This window comes from Pseudorca crassidens, chromosome 1, assembly GCF_039906515.1.
Source record: "Pseudorca crassidens isolate mPseCra1 chromosome 1, mPseCra1.hap1, whole genome shotgun sequence".
In the NCBI taxonomy this organism is placed as follows: Eukaryota; Metazoa; Chordata; class Mammalia; order Artiodactyla; family Delphinidae; genus Pseudorca; species Pseudorca crassidens.
In genome coordinates this window covers 84,548,899-84,563,428 of record NC_090296.1, presented here as the reverse complement: position 1 = coordinate 84,563,428, position 14,530 = coordinate 84,548,899, and the positions used below count along the sequence as shown (strand labels likewise).

The following is a 14,530-nucleotide window of genomic DNA, read 5'->3' as shown; positions in this document are numbered from 1 at the left end:
GGGACTTCCCTGGTGGCACAGTGGTTAAGAATCTGCCTGCCAATGCAGGGGACAGGGGTTCGAGCCCTGGTCTGGGAAGATCCCACAGGCCGTGGAGCAACTAAGCCCGTGCGCCACAACTACTGAGCCTGCACTCTAGATCCCGCGAGTCACAACTACTGAGCCCACGCGCCCCAGAGCCCGTGCTCCGCAACAAGAGAAGCCACCGCAATGAGAAGCCTGTGCACCACAACGAAGGGTAACCCCCACTTGCGGCAACTAGAGAAAGCCTGTGCGCAGCAACAAAGGCCCAACGCAGCCAAAAATAAAAATAAATAAATTTATATTAAAAAAAATCTACAATAGACTAAGAAATAAAAGGGGTGTTGTAAGAGCACAAAACAGAGTGACTAACTCCTTGGTTTTGTCAGTGAAGGCTTGATTTAAGCCAGTATTACTTAACGTATGTTGCCAGATGGTGAACTGCTTATTATCAATTAATTAATTCATTTTGAGATAAGGAGCTTGCAGCTGATGTAAAATTCCTTTCATCAGTAGAGCTTTGCTAAGAAAAAAATGCCGCTAAACAGTAGCTTACTGCCATAGTTGGTTTACATTCTATTGCAAGTTCCTTTTCTGTCAAGGACTATAACAGTTTGTGGACTGGTTACTTTGAAAGCACTAAAGTTAAGCTAAGTGAAAAGCTAAGTTAAGTGAAAGATGAGAAGACTGTTAGACAAACTGTATTAGGAAGATCACTTTAGGCAGAGGAAATAGCATTTACAAATGGATACAGGCAGGAAAAAAGTCCACATGGGAAACTGCAAGTAGTTATTCATGGGCTAGAGCACAGGATGCCTATAAAGGGCTGGAGATAAACTTGGAGAAAAAAACAAGCCAAATTATAAAAGGTTTTCCAAGTTTATGCTAAAGAGTGTGGGTTTTATCCTGTAAGCAAAATAGTGTCACTGAACAACTGTAAGCTGGGAGGTAATATGATAAGATTTAGAAATATGTAGAATGGACTAGAAGGATAAGAAACTAAATACAATAGCTCAAGAAAGAACAGCGAGGACTTGAATTCAAATACGGGCAGAAGGAACAGAGAATAACTAACAGATGGGCCAGATATTTTGGAGACAGAATTGAAGGAGAATAGGGCCTGAGGAATTCCCTGGTGGTCCAGTGGTTAGGACTCCTCGCTGGTCCAGTGGTTAGGACTCCTCGCTACCACTGCAGGGGGCCCAGGTTCGATCCCTGGTCTGGGAACTAGGATCCCGCAAGCCGCACAGCCAGAAAAAAAGAAAAAAAAAATCAAAGAGAATAGGGCCAAATGGATATGGGGAAAGGAGGAAAAGGTAAAACATGACTCAATTCCTGACTTGAGTGAATGACAGTGAGTGGGAGTTCAAGACAGAGAACAACAGGAACAGCAGGTTTGAGAGAAATATTAGTAAGTTTGTGAAATTTTAAATTAAAGATTTTGTGTAAAGAAGAACACTTTCTCTACATTTTTTGTTCATGGTTCCCTTACATATTACTTTTCAAGGAATCTAGATAAAGAGAAAAACGTATGATAAGAAAAGTACTCTGATCATACTCACCAGTTATCTCACAGTAGTTATCTTCTGGATTCTTATTCCTAAAAATTATAAAGTAATTTAAAAATCTATACTCTGGACAATTACTAAGAATCACAACAGTTGAAAGAGTAGGGTAGGCAATAGGTTTTCGCAGGGTGACTGGCAGAAAACTCCAAAGACATCTTTAAAAAAAGACTCATCTGGGCTTCCCTGGTGGCGCAGTGGTTGAGCGTCCGCCTGCCGATGCAGGGGACACGGGTTCGTGCCCTGGTCCGGAAAGATCCCACATGCCGCAAAGCGGCTGGGTCCGTGAGCCATGGCCGCTGGGCCTGCGCGTCCGGAGCCTGTGCTCCGCAGCGAGAGAGGCCACAACAGTGAGAGGACCGCGTACCGCAAAAAATAAATTAAAAAAAAAAAAAAAGACATCTAATACTAGCAGAAAAAATTACAAGGCAATTAAAGGACCTTATCATTAATTTTTTTCAGATATCTAAATTTCAAGAACACTATAAAAATATGTTTAATACATGCTGCTTGCTTTTTCTTTTTAATTTTTTATTAAAAGAATATATATATTTTTTGGCTGTGCCACGAGGCTGCGGGATCTTAATTCTCCGACCAGGGATCGAACCCGGGTCCCCTGCAGTAGAAGCATGGAGTCCTAACAGCTGGGCCGCCAGGGAATTCCCTATTTTTTTTTTAAAGAATGACCTGTAGGGGCTTCCCTGGTGGTGCAGTGGTTAAGAATCCACCTGCTCAATGCAGGGGACACGGGTTTGAGCCCTGGTCCAGGGAGATTCCACATTCCTCACAGCAGCTAAGCCTGTGAGCCACAACTGCTGAGCCTGCACTCTAGAGCCCCAGAGCCACAACTACTGAGACCACGTGCCACAACTACTGAAGCCCACACGCCTAGAGCCAGTGCTCTGCCACAAGAGAAGCCACTGCAGTGAGAAGCCCGCACTGCAATGAAGAGTAGCCCCGGCTCCCTGCAAACAGAGAAAGCCTGAGCATAGCAACGGAGACCCAACGCAGCCAAAATTAATTTAAAAAAAAAAAAAACGACGAAAAAACGAATGACCTGTAAAGCAACTCATTTTCTAGAAATTTAGCTTTAAAAAAAAAAGGTAAGTCAAAGGAAACAACCCAGGGAATTCCCTGGCAGTCCAGTGGTTAGGACTCCGCGCTTCCACTGCCGGGGACCCAGGTTCAATCCCTGGCTGGGGAACTAAGATCCCAGGGCGCAGCCAAAAAAAAGTTAACCCAAATGTCCATCAATGGGGAGCTGACTAAATGTTGGTGCAGACACACAACAGATTATAATAGACTGAGGTAGATCTACATGTAACAACATGGAAAGTGCCAAAGACACTGAGTGATCCCATTTTTGTCTTGTCTAAAAAAAAAAAAGCTAAAGATAAACCATGCACTTGGATATACATATAAAATTTCTGCAAGGACATCCAAAATTATCAACAGTGGTTATCTGTGAGGAGCCTAAGTAATATGGCCTAGAGATTTTTCTGTCAATATATAAAGAGAATCTTTTTTTTTTCCCCAGCTCAACACTAGTCAATTACATGGAAAAACTGTAATTTATTTAACCAGTCCCTTACTGATGGACCTTTAGGATCTTTTACATCTTTTACTATTAAAATAAATGTTACAGTGAATAACTTTATATCATCATTTCACACATTTACAAGTGTATTGGTAAGATAAATTCGGAGATGAAATCTCTGAGCCAAAGAGCATGTGCATTTAAAATTTTGAATGATATTGCCAATTGCCTTCTACAATATATACCCACTAGCAATGAGACTTTTTACCTATATTCTTAACTGATTAGATGAAAAATTATGTCTCAATATAGTCTAAGTTTGTATTTCTCTTATGATTAAGATAAGCATGTTTTCATTTGTTCAAGCCTACTGCTATTTAATTTTTGTATTAATGTTATAATAAGAAAAACTAGTTTAATGAAAAAAATCTGAGGACTTGGTATTTATTGTTTTGTACTAGCTCATGTATTTGAGGATTTATATATGAAAGTAGAATGTTTCATCCCTCTTAATAGGATAAGGTGTACAATGCACATACTTATCAACTATAGCAGTATATTAAATTATGCAAAGAATTTGTTTTCTGAATTAATCCTAAGTATTCCACAAAAGGGAATGGAAATAAAAAACAAAAAGAATTTTAACTTTAAAAACACTTCATTTAATAGGAATAAACAAGTTTTAAAGTATAATTTACATCACTTTTTTTTACTTACTGCATAAATAGGACATTTCCTCCTGCTTCTGTTTCTATAAATAGAGAAAAGATTAAAGTTTTTCAATAATACACTGATTAAGCATTAGAAAAATTGCATAAGGACATTAACAATAAAAAAAAATACTAACCATGTACCTTTCATTCTGCCCCCCATGGCTCAAGTTACACTTTTTTTTTTTTTTACATCTTTATTGGAGTATAATTGCTTTACAATGGTGTGTTAGTTTCTGCTTTATAACAAAGTGAATCAGTTATACATATACATATGTTCCCATATCTCTTCCCTCTTTCATCTCCCTCCCTCCCACCTTCCCTATCCCACCCCTCCAGGCGGTCACAAAGCACCGAGCTGATCTCCCTGGCTATGCGGCTGCTTCCCACTAGCTATCTACCTTACATTTGGTAGTGTATATATGTCCATGCCTCTCTCTCGCTTTGTCACAGCTTACCCTTCCCCCTTCCCATATCCTCAAGTCCATTCTCTAGTAGGTCTGTGTCTTTATTCCTGTCTAACTCCTAGGTTCTTCATGACATTTTTTTCCTTAAATTCCATATATATGTGTTAGCATATGGTATTTGTCTTTCTCTTTCTGACTTACTTCACTCTGTATGACAGACTCTAGGTCTATCCACCTCATTACAAATAGCTCAATTTCATTTCTTTTTATGGCTGAGTAATATTCCATTGTGTATATGTGCCACATCTTCTTTATCCATTCATCCGATGATGGACACTTAGGTTGTTTCCATCTCCGGGCTATTGTAAATAGAGCTGCAATGAACATTTTGGTACATGACTCTACAAGTTACACTTTTTGAGCAATAAGATGGATACTAAGTTATACCAATTATCTGGTTAGATAACCACAGCATAATTATATAGACAACAGATTTAGCAGGGATTGCAGTAACAATTTACCTGAAATTTCTGACTTTTCCACTATTTTCATATGAGGGTCTGTCTGGAATACTCTAGAAAACAAAATAAAGATTACTGAAAACCTGCAAGGTTTTTTTTTTTTTTTTTAAATAGTGTGGCTTGTAGGATCTTAGTTCCCTGACCAAGGATAGAACCTGTGCCCCCTCCAGTGGAAGCACAGAGTCCTAACCACTGGACTGCCAAGGAATTCCCTGGCAATGTTTTATTGGGTAGGCCAAAAAGTGCCTTCGGTTTTTTAAGTAAAAATAAAAGATGCATTTTTCATTTTCACCAAGGACTTTATTGAACAACGTATTTACCCTTTTTTGTTCCACTACCTTCTGCCATTTTTCAGGCAACTTCATAATTCCATCTTCCCAAAAGATGGATCTTTTTGAGCAAAGTACTGTTCCAGGTGCCTTTTACAGTCTTCCAGGGGATTGAAATTTTTTCCATTAAGAGAATGTTGTAAAGACCAAAATGAATGGAAATCCAAAGGTGCAATGTCTGGTGAATATGGCGGATGAATCAGAACTTCCCATACAAGTTTTGACAGTTTTTGCCCGGTCATGAAAGAAACATGCAGTCTTGTGTTATCCTGATGGAAGATTATGCGTTTTCTGTTGACTAATTCTGGATTCTTTTCGTCGAGTGCTGCTTTCAGTTGGTCTAATTGGGAGCAGTACTTGTTGGAATGAATCGTTTGGTTTTCTGGAAAAAGCTCATAATAGAGGACTCCTTTCCAATCCCACCATATACAGAACATCAACATCTTTGGTGTGGTTGGTGGTGGTTCATTTCACTTGCCCAAGATCTCTTTCATTCCACATTATTGTACAGTATCCACTTTTCATTGCCCATCACAATTTGTTTTAAAAATGGAACATTTTCATTATGTTTCAGTAGAGAATCGCATGCAGAAATATGGTCAAGAAAGGTTTTTTGCTTAACTTATGTAGAACCCAAACATCAAAGCTATTCACATAACCAAGCTGGTGCAAATGATTCTCAACGCTTGATTTGGATATTTTGAGTATGTTGGCTATCTCCCTCATGGTGTAACGCTGACTGCTCTCAATTATTGTTTCGATTTGATTGCTATCAACTTCAACTGGTCTACCTGACCATGGAGCATTATCCAGTGAGCAATCTCTAGCATGAAACTTCGCAAACCACTTTTGACACGTTTGATTGATCACAGCACCTTCTCCATACATTGCACAAATCTTTTTTTGCGTTTCACTTGCTTTTCTACCTTCTTGAAATAAAGCATAATATGACTAAAATGTTGCTTTTTTTCTTCCAACTTCAATATTAAAATGGCTATACAAAAATTCACCAATTTTGGTAAGTCTTTTTTAAAATGCATGCTGATATAACAGCTGTCACATACAATCTAACAAAATTGTTTCGAATGAAGTTAAAGACACTAAGTGCTACTAGAGCCATCTTACAGAAAAAACGGAATGAACCTTTTGGCCCACCCAATAAAAGAATATTTTATGACTGAACTGGATTTATCCCAGGAATGCTAAGATAACTCAACACCCCAAAATTTGTTTTATCATATTAAAGATTAAACTGGGAAAAACTCTAGTTATTTTAATAGATGGTCAAAAACATTTATAAAATCCAATATCCATTCTTGTTTAAATGCAAAACAAAAATCTGCAACAGTAAAGTTAAATTTAACCAACAATACAGGGAGAATAGGTGTACTGATTTTAACAAATGTAAATTGGCTGAGCTACCCTATTAAAAAATGGCTATTGACTAAATTTTTAAAAATTTTAAACTCAATCTACAACCTGTAAGTTACAAATTAAAATTTTTCACAGCTAAAAATTATCTGTGGACAAACAACAGAAAAGATAATTATGAAGTCATCCAACACATTAACTAAGTTTCATAGCAATAAAGTATTAGAACTAAACAAGGTTGCTATCATACAGTAGGAGGAAAGTTATCAATGAAAACTAACAATGAATAAACCAAATTACATGTAAAAAAAAAGAAGTCAGAGGAAAAAAATGAAAGAAATACAAAGAAGAAAATGCAGAAATATATTTAGATGCCTTAAGATCCAAATTTTAGAACACCACATATTAGGTAGACAAAGAGTAAGTTGTAAATGTATAAATTAATAAAACATATTTAGCAAACATATGGAGACACCTAACTGAAAGGGCAAAATAATTCTTTCCTCCATATTTATCTTTCTGGATATTTATCTTAATTATGGTTGTTCCTTGCTCTCTCATTTTTTTTTCAACCTATATAGTGTCTGTGACACAAGGAAAGCTTTCAAAGGTACAATCTGTTGCAAAAATTATTTATGAACCAAGAAAGACACATGCTTTAATAACACAAAATTTAAAGGGTTTAACCAAACAAAAACTTTAAAATATTTTCTTCAATATCGTCTGGGTAGACAAGGAAATAAAAAATGAAATGTTTCAAAATGAGAAGAAAAAAAAAGCATAAATGAACAAAATATAGAAAAAATAGTAATGAAAAATAAAGTACAAATTAAAATAACTAAGATAACAATAAAATCAGCTAAAATTAAGTGTTAAAATCTAATCTTTACAGTGCCTTAGGGAAAAAAAGGTACATTACTAGAGGTACTAAAACCAATAACAAAAATGTAATAATGACTATGTAACCATTGCTTCTTTTAAGTCCGGCAATTCTACTTTGGGGACTATAATCCCAAGGAAGTAACTCAAAAGAAAAAAGGTAATTTACACAAAAATATCTAACACAGCACAAGGAACAATCAAATGCTTAACAGAAAATTTAAAATAGTTATTTTTACATTAACATTAATATTCCTAAAGAAAACATGTAAGGAAATTCCCTAACAGTCCAGTGGTTAGGACTCAGTGCTTTCACCAAGTAGCCTGGGTTCAATCCCTGGTCAGGGAGCTAAGATCCACAAGCCAAGTGGCGTAGCCAAAAAAATCAAAAAAACAAAAAAACAGCACGTGAAGGAAAAGTCAGTCTGAAACAAAGGGGAGAAAATGAGTTATTAAATCAAACCTTGGCCACACCTATTCAAGGAGTATACTGGGAGTATACAGACAGAATCATTCAAGGCTTGCAACAGGTGTGTATGTACCTACTGTGGACATGGATTCATTAGCCTGGTGCCATTAAACATTCTGAACCATTCAAATAACTAACAGTTCAGATTCCATGATCAGCAAGCCATATTTACATTATAATTTACTTTCTTAGGTAGAATGCCTATAAGGAATGTATTGATCTACTCAAATAAGGGTTCTGATTCATTTGATTTGGTTCTCATGATATATTTAGTAGTAGCATTCTTATTTATACACAAATCTCTAGTGAATCTGTTTAGTAGAAGTCCATCTCTAAGAGATAGGCCCATTTCTGGTACAGAAAAAACCAATATGGAGTCTGCAAAGCCAAGGGCAAGATCTAGGAAGACAGTAGCAACGTCACCAAGGAATATACCACCTAGGGAAGTCTACTGGCAGGCAATAGCTAGTCTTCCCTGATAATACCAAATCTTACTATGTCTTTCCCACCCCCCACTCCCAGAATTCAATACATATGAAATATTGACAACTCATGTTTATCCAGGAAGACGTTAATTGATTTGTGGATAAAAGATGGATAGAAAAGAAGTATAAAACAATTAAAATTACTATCAGTCGACAACAATGAATTTATATTTCAGAAGGTACCTACTGTTTGGAACTACTCAGTAACAGAAAGATGTCACATAGTCTGCAGCTAAGTGGGAACCCCCTTCTTCACCCCTTACCAACATTTACTTACTACTCCTCTAAGGAAAAGAAGAAAACATGTTCCAAATAGCCCCACAACTGAAATCCTGGGCAACTATAAACTTATCCTAATGCAAAATCATGTTTTATATGACAAATACAGAATTGAATTTCTTTAATCTGTCTGATCCTAAAGGTTTGTTAAGATAAAGAATTCGGAGGAGAGACAGGAACAAATGAGGAATGGGAAACAATGCAGATCAAAGCCCAGGACTTTCCTAGGAAGATTTCTGGACAAGAAACAATCAAGCCTCATCCTAAAATGTTTAAATTCAAGGTTAAATTGATCTAGGAGCTCACCTCACAATACGCCAAGTTAAAGAAATCTGAATTATACAGAAAATAAAATTTGAAGAAGGTGATATTAAGTAGACAAGCTATCTTTATGATAACTAAAAGGAGAGCCTGTTTACAAAAAGACAGGTACCCTGGAACACCATCACATCCCCTCTCCCTCCACAGAAATGTCTTGAAAATAGGTGGTTCAGGAAAACCCAACCCATTCAATGATGAGTAAAAAGTATACAATCTATAAGGACACCATAAGATTAAAAGAAAGCAAAGTATAACATAACTTAAGAAAAACACTCAGAAAAATGTTGTCCCAGAGAAAATGAAAATTGTATGCATACAGTTTTTTATGGACTTAAAAAACATAACAAATCAATCATCTCTATCAAAGACAGAAATGAAAGCAGAAATACAAGAACTCAAGGAAAAGATGGTAAGAAAACAGGAAATGACACACAAATAGATGAAACTCATGAAAGAAGCAGAAGAAAAAATATAATCATCACAGAATGAAGGCAAAACTGGAAGAGACATAAGGGTAAGTAAGTATCTTGGAAAATATGGTAAAGGACATAGAAAAAAATTTTAACTGAACAAAGTAAAAGAAAATAAAAGGACTTAAGATAGAATATAATACAGAAGAAAACCAAAGAATCTAAACATAATTTGTGTTTCTAAATTATGGAGTCCCTAACGAAATTTAAATAATGAAATAGAAAAAGATATTTAAAGGTTAATTCAAGATTCAAGACCCAAAACAGTCAAAATAAAGATGTATCCAAGTAAAGTCAATAAACTTCAAAGATAAAGGAAAAAAAAAAAATCTGTTAGGTAGCCTGTCAAAAAGATCTAGTTGTTTATGAGGGGGAAAAATCATGCTCTCCTCTGACTTGTTCATAGAAACATTCAATGCCAGAAGATAACAGAATCACATTAACAAGTTCCTTAAAGAAAATGTGGGGTGGTGGTGGGATGAATTGCGAGACTGGGATTGACATACATACACTAATATGTATAAAATAGATAACTAATAAGAACCTGCTGTATAACAAACAAAAACAAAAAACAAAAAAAAACCCTCAGTGACTTTGGTGTTTGATAAAAAACAAAAACAAAAACAAAACAAAACATATTCAAAGTGAAAAAAAGAAAATGTGAACTGAAGATTTTATATCCAGCTAAATCTTCAAGTATAAAGGCTATGACTAACAGTCTGAGCGCCCAAGAACTCAGGGAGTATTGCTTCAATGAGCCTTTCTTGGGAAAACATAAGATAAAAAGCTTTGGCCAACCAAGAGATAATTAGGGCAACTATAGTAATAGAACTGATGTGAACATTTAAATATATAGAATACAACTAAGACACAAATGTGACAAATGACCTAATGTCAAATACCCAGAGAGAGAGATAGAGAGATAAGAGAGTGAGAGAAAGGGAGAAAGAGATATAATACAACTTTAAAAAAAGGTGGGGTGAGGGAAGAACTTCCCTGGTAGTCCAGTGGTTAAGACTCCGTGCTCCCAATGCAGGGGGACCACGTTCGATTCCTGGTCAGGGAACTAAGATCCCACACATTGCAACTAAGCCCGCATGCCCCGAGAGCCACACGTCGCAACTACTGAGCCCACGCACTCTAGAGCCTGCACACCACAACAAGAGAAGCCCAACGCTGCAACGAAGACCCAGCGTGGCCAAAATAATAATAAATAAATAAATAAAATTTTAAAAAAAGATGGGTAGGGAATGGGGGGAGAAAATGAGAGGAAGAAGTAGGCCAATAACTTCATCCATTATAAATGCCAAAGGATATCATATAATACAATGAAGTTTTATTTGAAGTTTAAGCACATTTAATAGTACAAAAGTATATTATTAAGTAAAATTGGGTTGGGAGAGAGGAAATAGACTAACTTTACCATTGCTCATACACGGTCAAACATTACACAAAGATATACCACAAAAATGAAAACAAAAATATAACAAAGACAGAAATTTTAACATCAGTCTAGGTAGAATTTGAGTCAAAAAGCAATAAACAAAGCAAGGATGAATATTTCATAATGCTAGAAAGTGCAATCCCGAATGAAGATATAACATTGATGACTATGCACCAATAAACATAGAATAAACATTCATAAAGAAGAACTACTGGAAAGAGCAGGATGCACTGTCAGTTACAGACTAATTTACCTCTCTCATAATTCATGCAGATTAAAGTGACTAAAATTATATAAAATTACAGAAGACCCAAATAACATGCATAAAATGGATATATTTGATATATATCAAATTCTACACCCTAAAATACAAAATGTATCTTCTGTTCAAGTGGATGGATCATTCACAGAAACTGATCATATACAAGACCACACAGAAAATTTCAATAAAAATCAAAATAATACAAATTAGCATTCTCTCACTACAATGTAACTGAAAATTAATGACCACAAGACGTCTTTACCACCTAGATATGAATGTTAAAATTCTCAATTAAACAACTCTTCAATCAATGAGGAAATACAAATATACTGCTCAGCATCAAGAAAATAATCATAAAAACATTACATATAAGAATTACATTAAATTAATAACTTAGGGAGAAGTGATATCTTTATGATGTTAAATCTTTTTATTCAGGAACTTGTCTTCATTTGCACAATTCTTTTTTTTTTTCCTTTTTTTGGCCATGCCACAGGGCATCTGGGATCTTAGTTCCCCGACCAGGGATCGAACTTGTGTCCCCTGCAGTGAAAGTGTGGAGTCCTAACCACTGGACAACCAGGGAAATCCCTGTACAGTTTATATTCTTTTATTATTAAATTTACAGCAACTAAATATAATATAATGGAAAAAGGACATTTACATTCTATCTGGTTATTATTTTTATATAGGAAATACATTAATTTCTAAATATTAATTTTGTATCCTGCTACTTCCTGTTTACAGAGGTATTTCAATTGATATTCTTGGATTTTCCTAATATTCAATTATTTAATCTGCAAAGGTGACAGATTTATCCCCATCTTTCCAATTTTTGTAACTCCATTTTCTTTCTCTAGTTTTTTTTTGTTGGTTAGCACCTCCAATACAATGTTAAATAGCAGCCGTAAGACATAGTTGTTTTGTTCTGGACTGTAAAGGGGATGCTTTCAATGTTTCTCTTTTAAGCATAACAGCCTTTTAAATAACAATTTTCTAAAGCTTCCCTAATTGAAACACAAATTATCCGAATCAGTTAGTACCAACACATTTGGTGTGACACACAAAAAGTATTACCTGTAACATTTTAATTATTTTTCTTTTCAACTTACTTTATAGTATCTGCAAAGCTGACTCGACGAGAGTTTTTCTTATTTCTCAAAGCATTGGATTCCTAAGGACAGAGAATATATGGTATGATTTTTTTTTATATGGTATGATTTTTAATAAAACCACTGTGAATTAGGTCTCCAAGATTATGATAGACAGAGACCAGTTCTTATTCTGAATTAATGTGATATCATTAATTTTCATAATTAATCTGATTCTCCAAAAAATTCCAATATAGAAGCGCTTAACATGAATATGATTTTCAATGTGAAAATAAGCACAGTGACAAAAACAACATATTTAAGGAAGGTGATTACTATCCCTTACCTTTTCTCTCTCCTTTAAATGAATGGTTATTTTGCAATTAAGTAGAAGAAAGACTGGGAACAAAACAAGTGATATGTTGCCTATTATGGTAACCTTACTATACTATTTTCAAGATTAAAAATTTTTTTAATTGCAGTAAAATACAATTCACATAAAATTTACCATCTTAACCACTTTTAAGAATTTTAATTTTGGGGGGTGGTGGTGTGATGAATTGGGAGATTAGGATTGACATATATACATTAATATGTATAAAATGGATAACTAGTAAGAACCTGCTGTACAAAAAAATAAAATTAAAAAAATTTTTTTTTAATTTTATTGTGGTAAGAACACTTAATCTACCCTCTTAACAGATTTTTAAGTGTACGATACAATACTGTTAACTATAGCAGCAATGTTGTACAGCGGATCTCTAGAATTCATTCATTTTGCATAACTGAAACTTTATACTGTTGATTAGCAACTCCCCATTTCCCCCTCCTCTCTGTCCCTGGCAACCACTGTTCTCTTTTCTGCTTCCATGAGTTTGACTATTTTAGACACCTCATATAAGTGGAATCATGTAGTATTTTTCCTTCTGTGACTATTTTACTTAGCATAACATACTGAAGCATCTTAACTGTTTTTTTAAATTAATTTATTTATTTCATTGCAGTGCATGGGCTTCTCATTGCGGTGGCTTCTCTTGTTGCGGAACATGGGCTCTAGACGTGCGGGCTTCAGTAGTTGTGGCTCACGGCCTTAGCTGCTCTGCGGCATGTGAGATCTTCCTGGACCAGCGATCGAACTGGCGTCCCCTGCATTGGCAGGTGGATTCCCAACCACTGCGCCACCAGGGAAGTCCTTAACTGTTTTTAAGTGTACACTTCAGTAGTGTTAAGTACCTCTATATGGTCGTGCAACCAATCTCCAGAAATCTTTTCATCTTGCAAAACTGAAATTGTACATCCATTAAACAACTCCTCCTTTTCCCCGCCAACCTCCCCACAACCACAATTTTACGTTCTGTCTCTATGAATATGACTATTTTAGGTACTTCATGAGTGTAATTTATAAAGTATTTGTCTTTTTGTGACTGGTTTATTTCACTTAACATAATGTCCTCAAGGTTCATCCATGTTGTAGTATATATCAGAATTTCCTTCTTTTTTTTTTTTAACATCTTTATTGGAGTATAATTGCTTTACAATGGAGTGTTAGTTTCTGCTTTACAACAAAGTGAATCAGCTATACATACATATATATCCCCATATCTCCTCCCTCTTGCATCTTCCTTCTTTTTTTAAGGCTGAATAATATTCCATAGACACCACATTTTGTTTATCCATTCATCTATCAAAGGACTCTGGGTTGCTTCCACCTTTTGGCTACTGTGAATATCACTGCTATGAACAGTGGTATACATATCTTCAAGACCCTGCTTTCAATTCTTTTGGGTATACACCCAGAAGTGGAATTGCTGGATCATATGGTAATTCTATTTTAATTTTTGGAGGAACCACTGTTTTTTACAGCAGCTGCACCATTTACATTCCCACTAACAGTGCACAAGGGTTCCAATTACTCCACATCCTAGCCAACATTTTCTATTTTCTGTTTGTTTTCTGTTTTTAATAGTAGTCATCCTAATGGGTATGAGTTGGTATCTTACTGTGGTTTTGATTTGCATTTCCCTAATGATTAGTGATGCTGAGCATCTTTTCATTATAATATACTACTTTTATTTTCCCTCATCTTCCTTAACAACGGCAAACATTTTTACTCACGTAGATACCGAACACAAAAAGCAAAAGACAAAAACAAATGAAATACATAGAGAATTTTAACTGTGCTAATTCTGGATAACTGAGGACAAGTTTTGTTATAACAAAGAATCATCCACTCTGTTAAGATCTTTGGCAGACACTACAGGCAGCTTTGAGCTTAATAATGACAATATTATGGACATAGTAAATACTACTATATTTCTTACTAAAAACCCCTGAAATTTGTGTGGTATATTGGAAAGAGCACTGAGTTA

At 35.4% G+C, this 14,530-nt stretch overlaps 1 protein-coding gene across 1 annotated transcript in view; it reads right to left on the bottom strand.

The window, feature by feature from the left end:
- The window catches only part of KNL1 (kinetochore scaffold 1), a 63,371-nt gene that overhangs the window by 38,396 nt on the left and 10,445 nt on the right, over nucleotides 1-14,530 (bottom strand). The window contains 4 exon segments of the mRNA XM_067743285.1: nucleotides 1,584-1,621; nucleotides 3,841-3,874; nucleotides 4,762-4,814; nucleotides 12,183-12,244. Of these exon segments, the coding sequence (XP_067599386.1) occupies nucleotides 1,584-1,621; nucleotides 3,841-3,874; nucleotides 4,762-4,814; nucleotides 12,183-12,244 (187 nt within the window).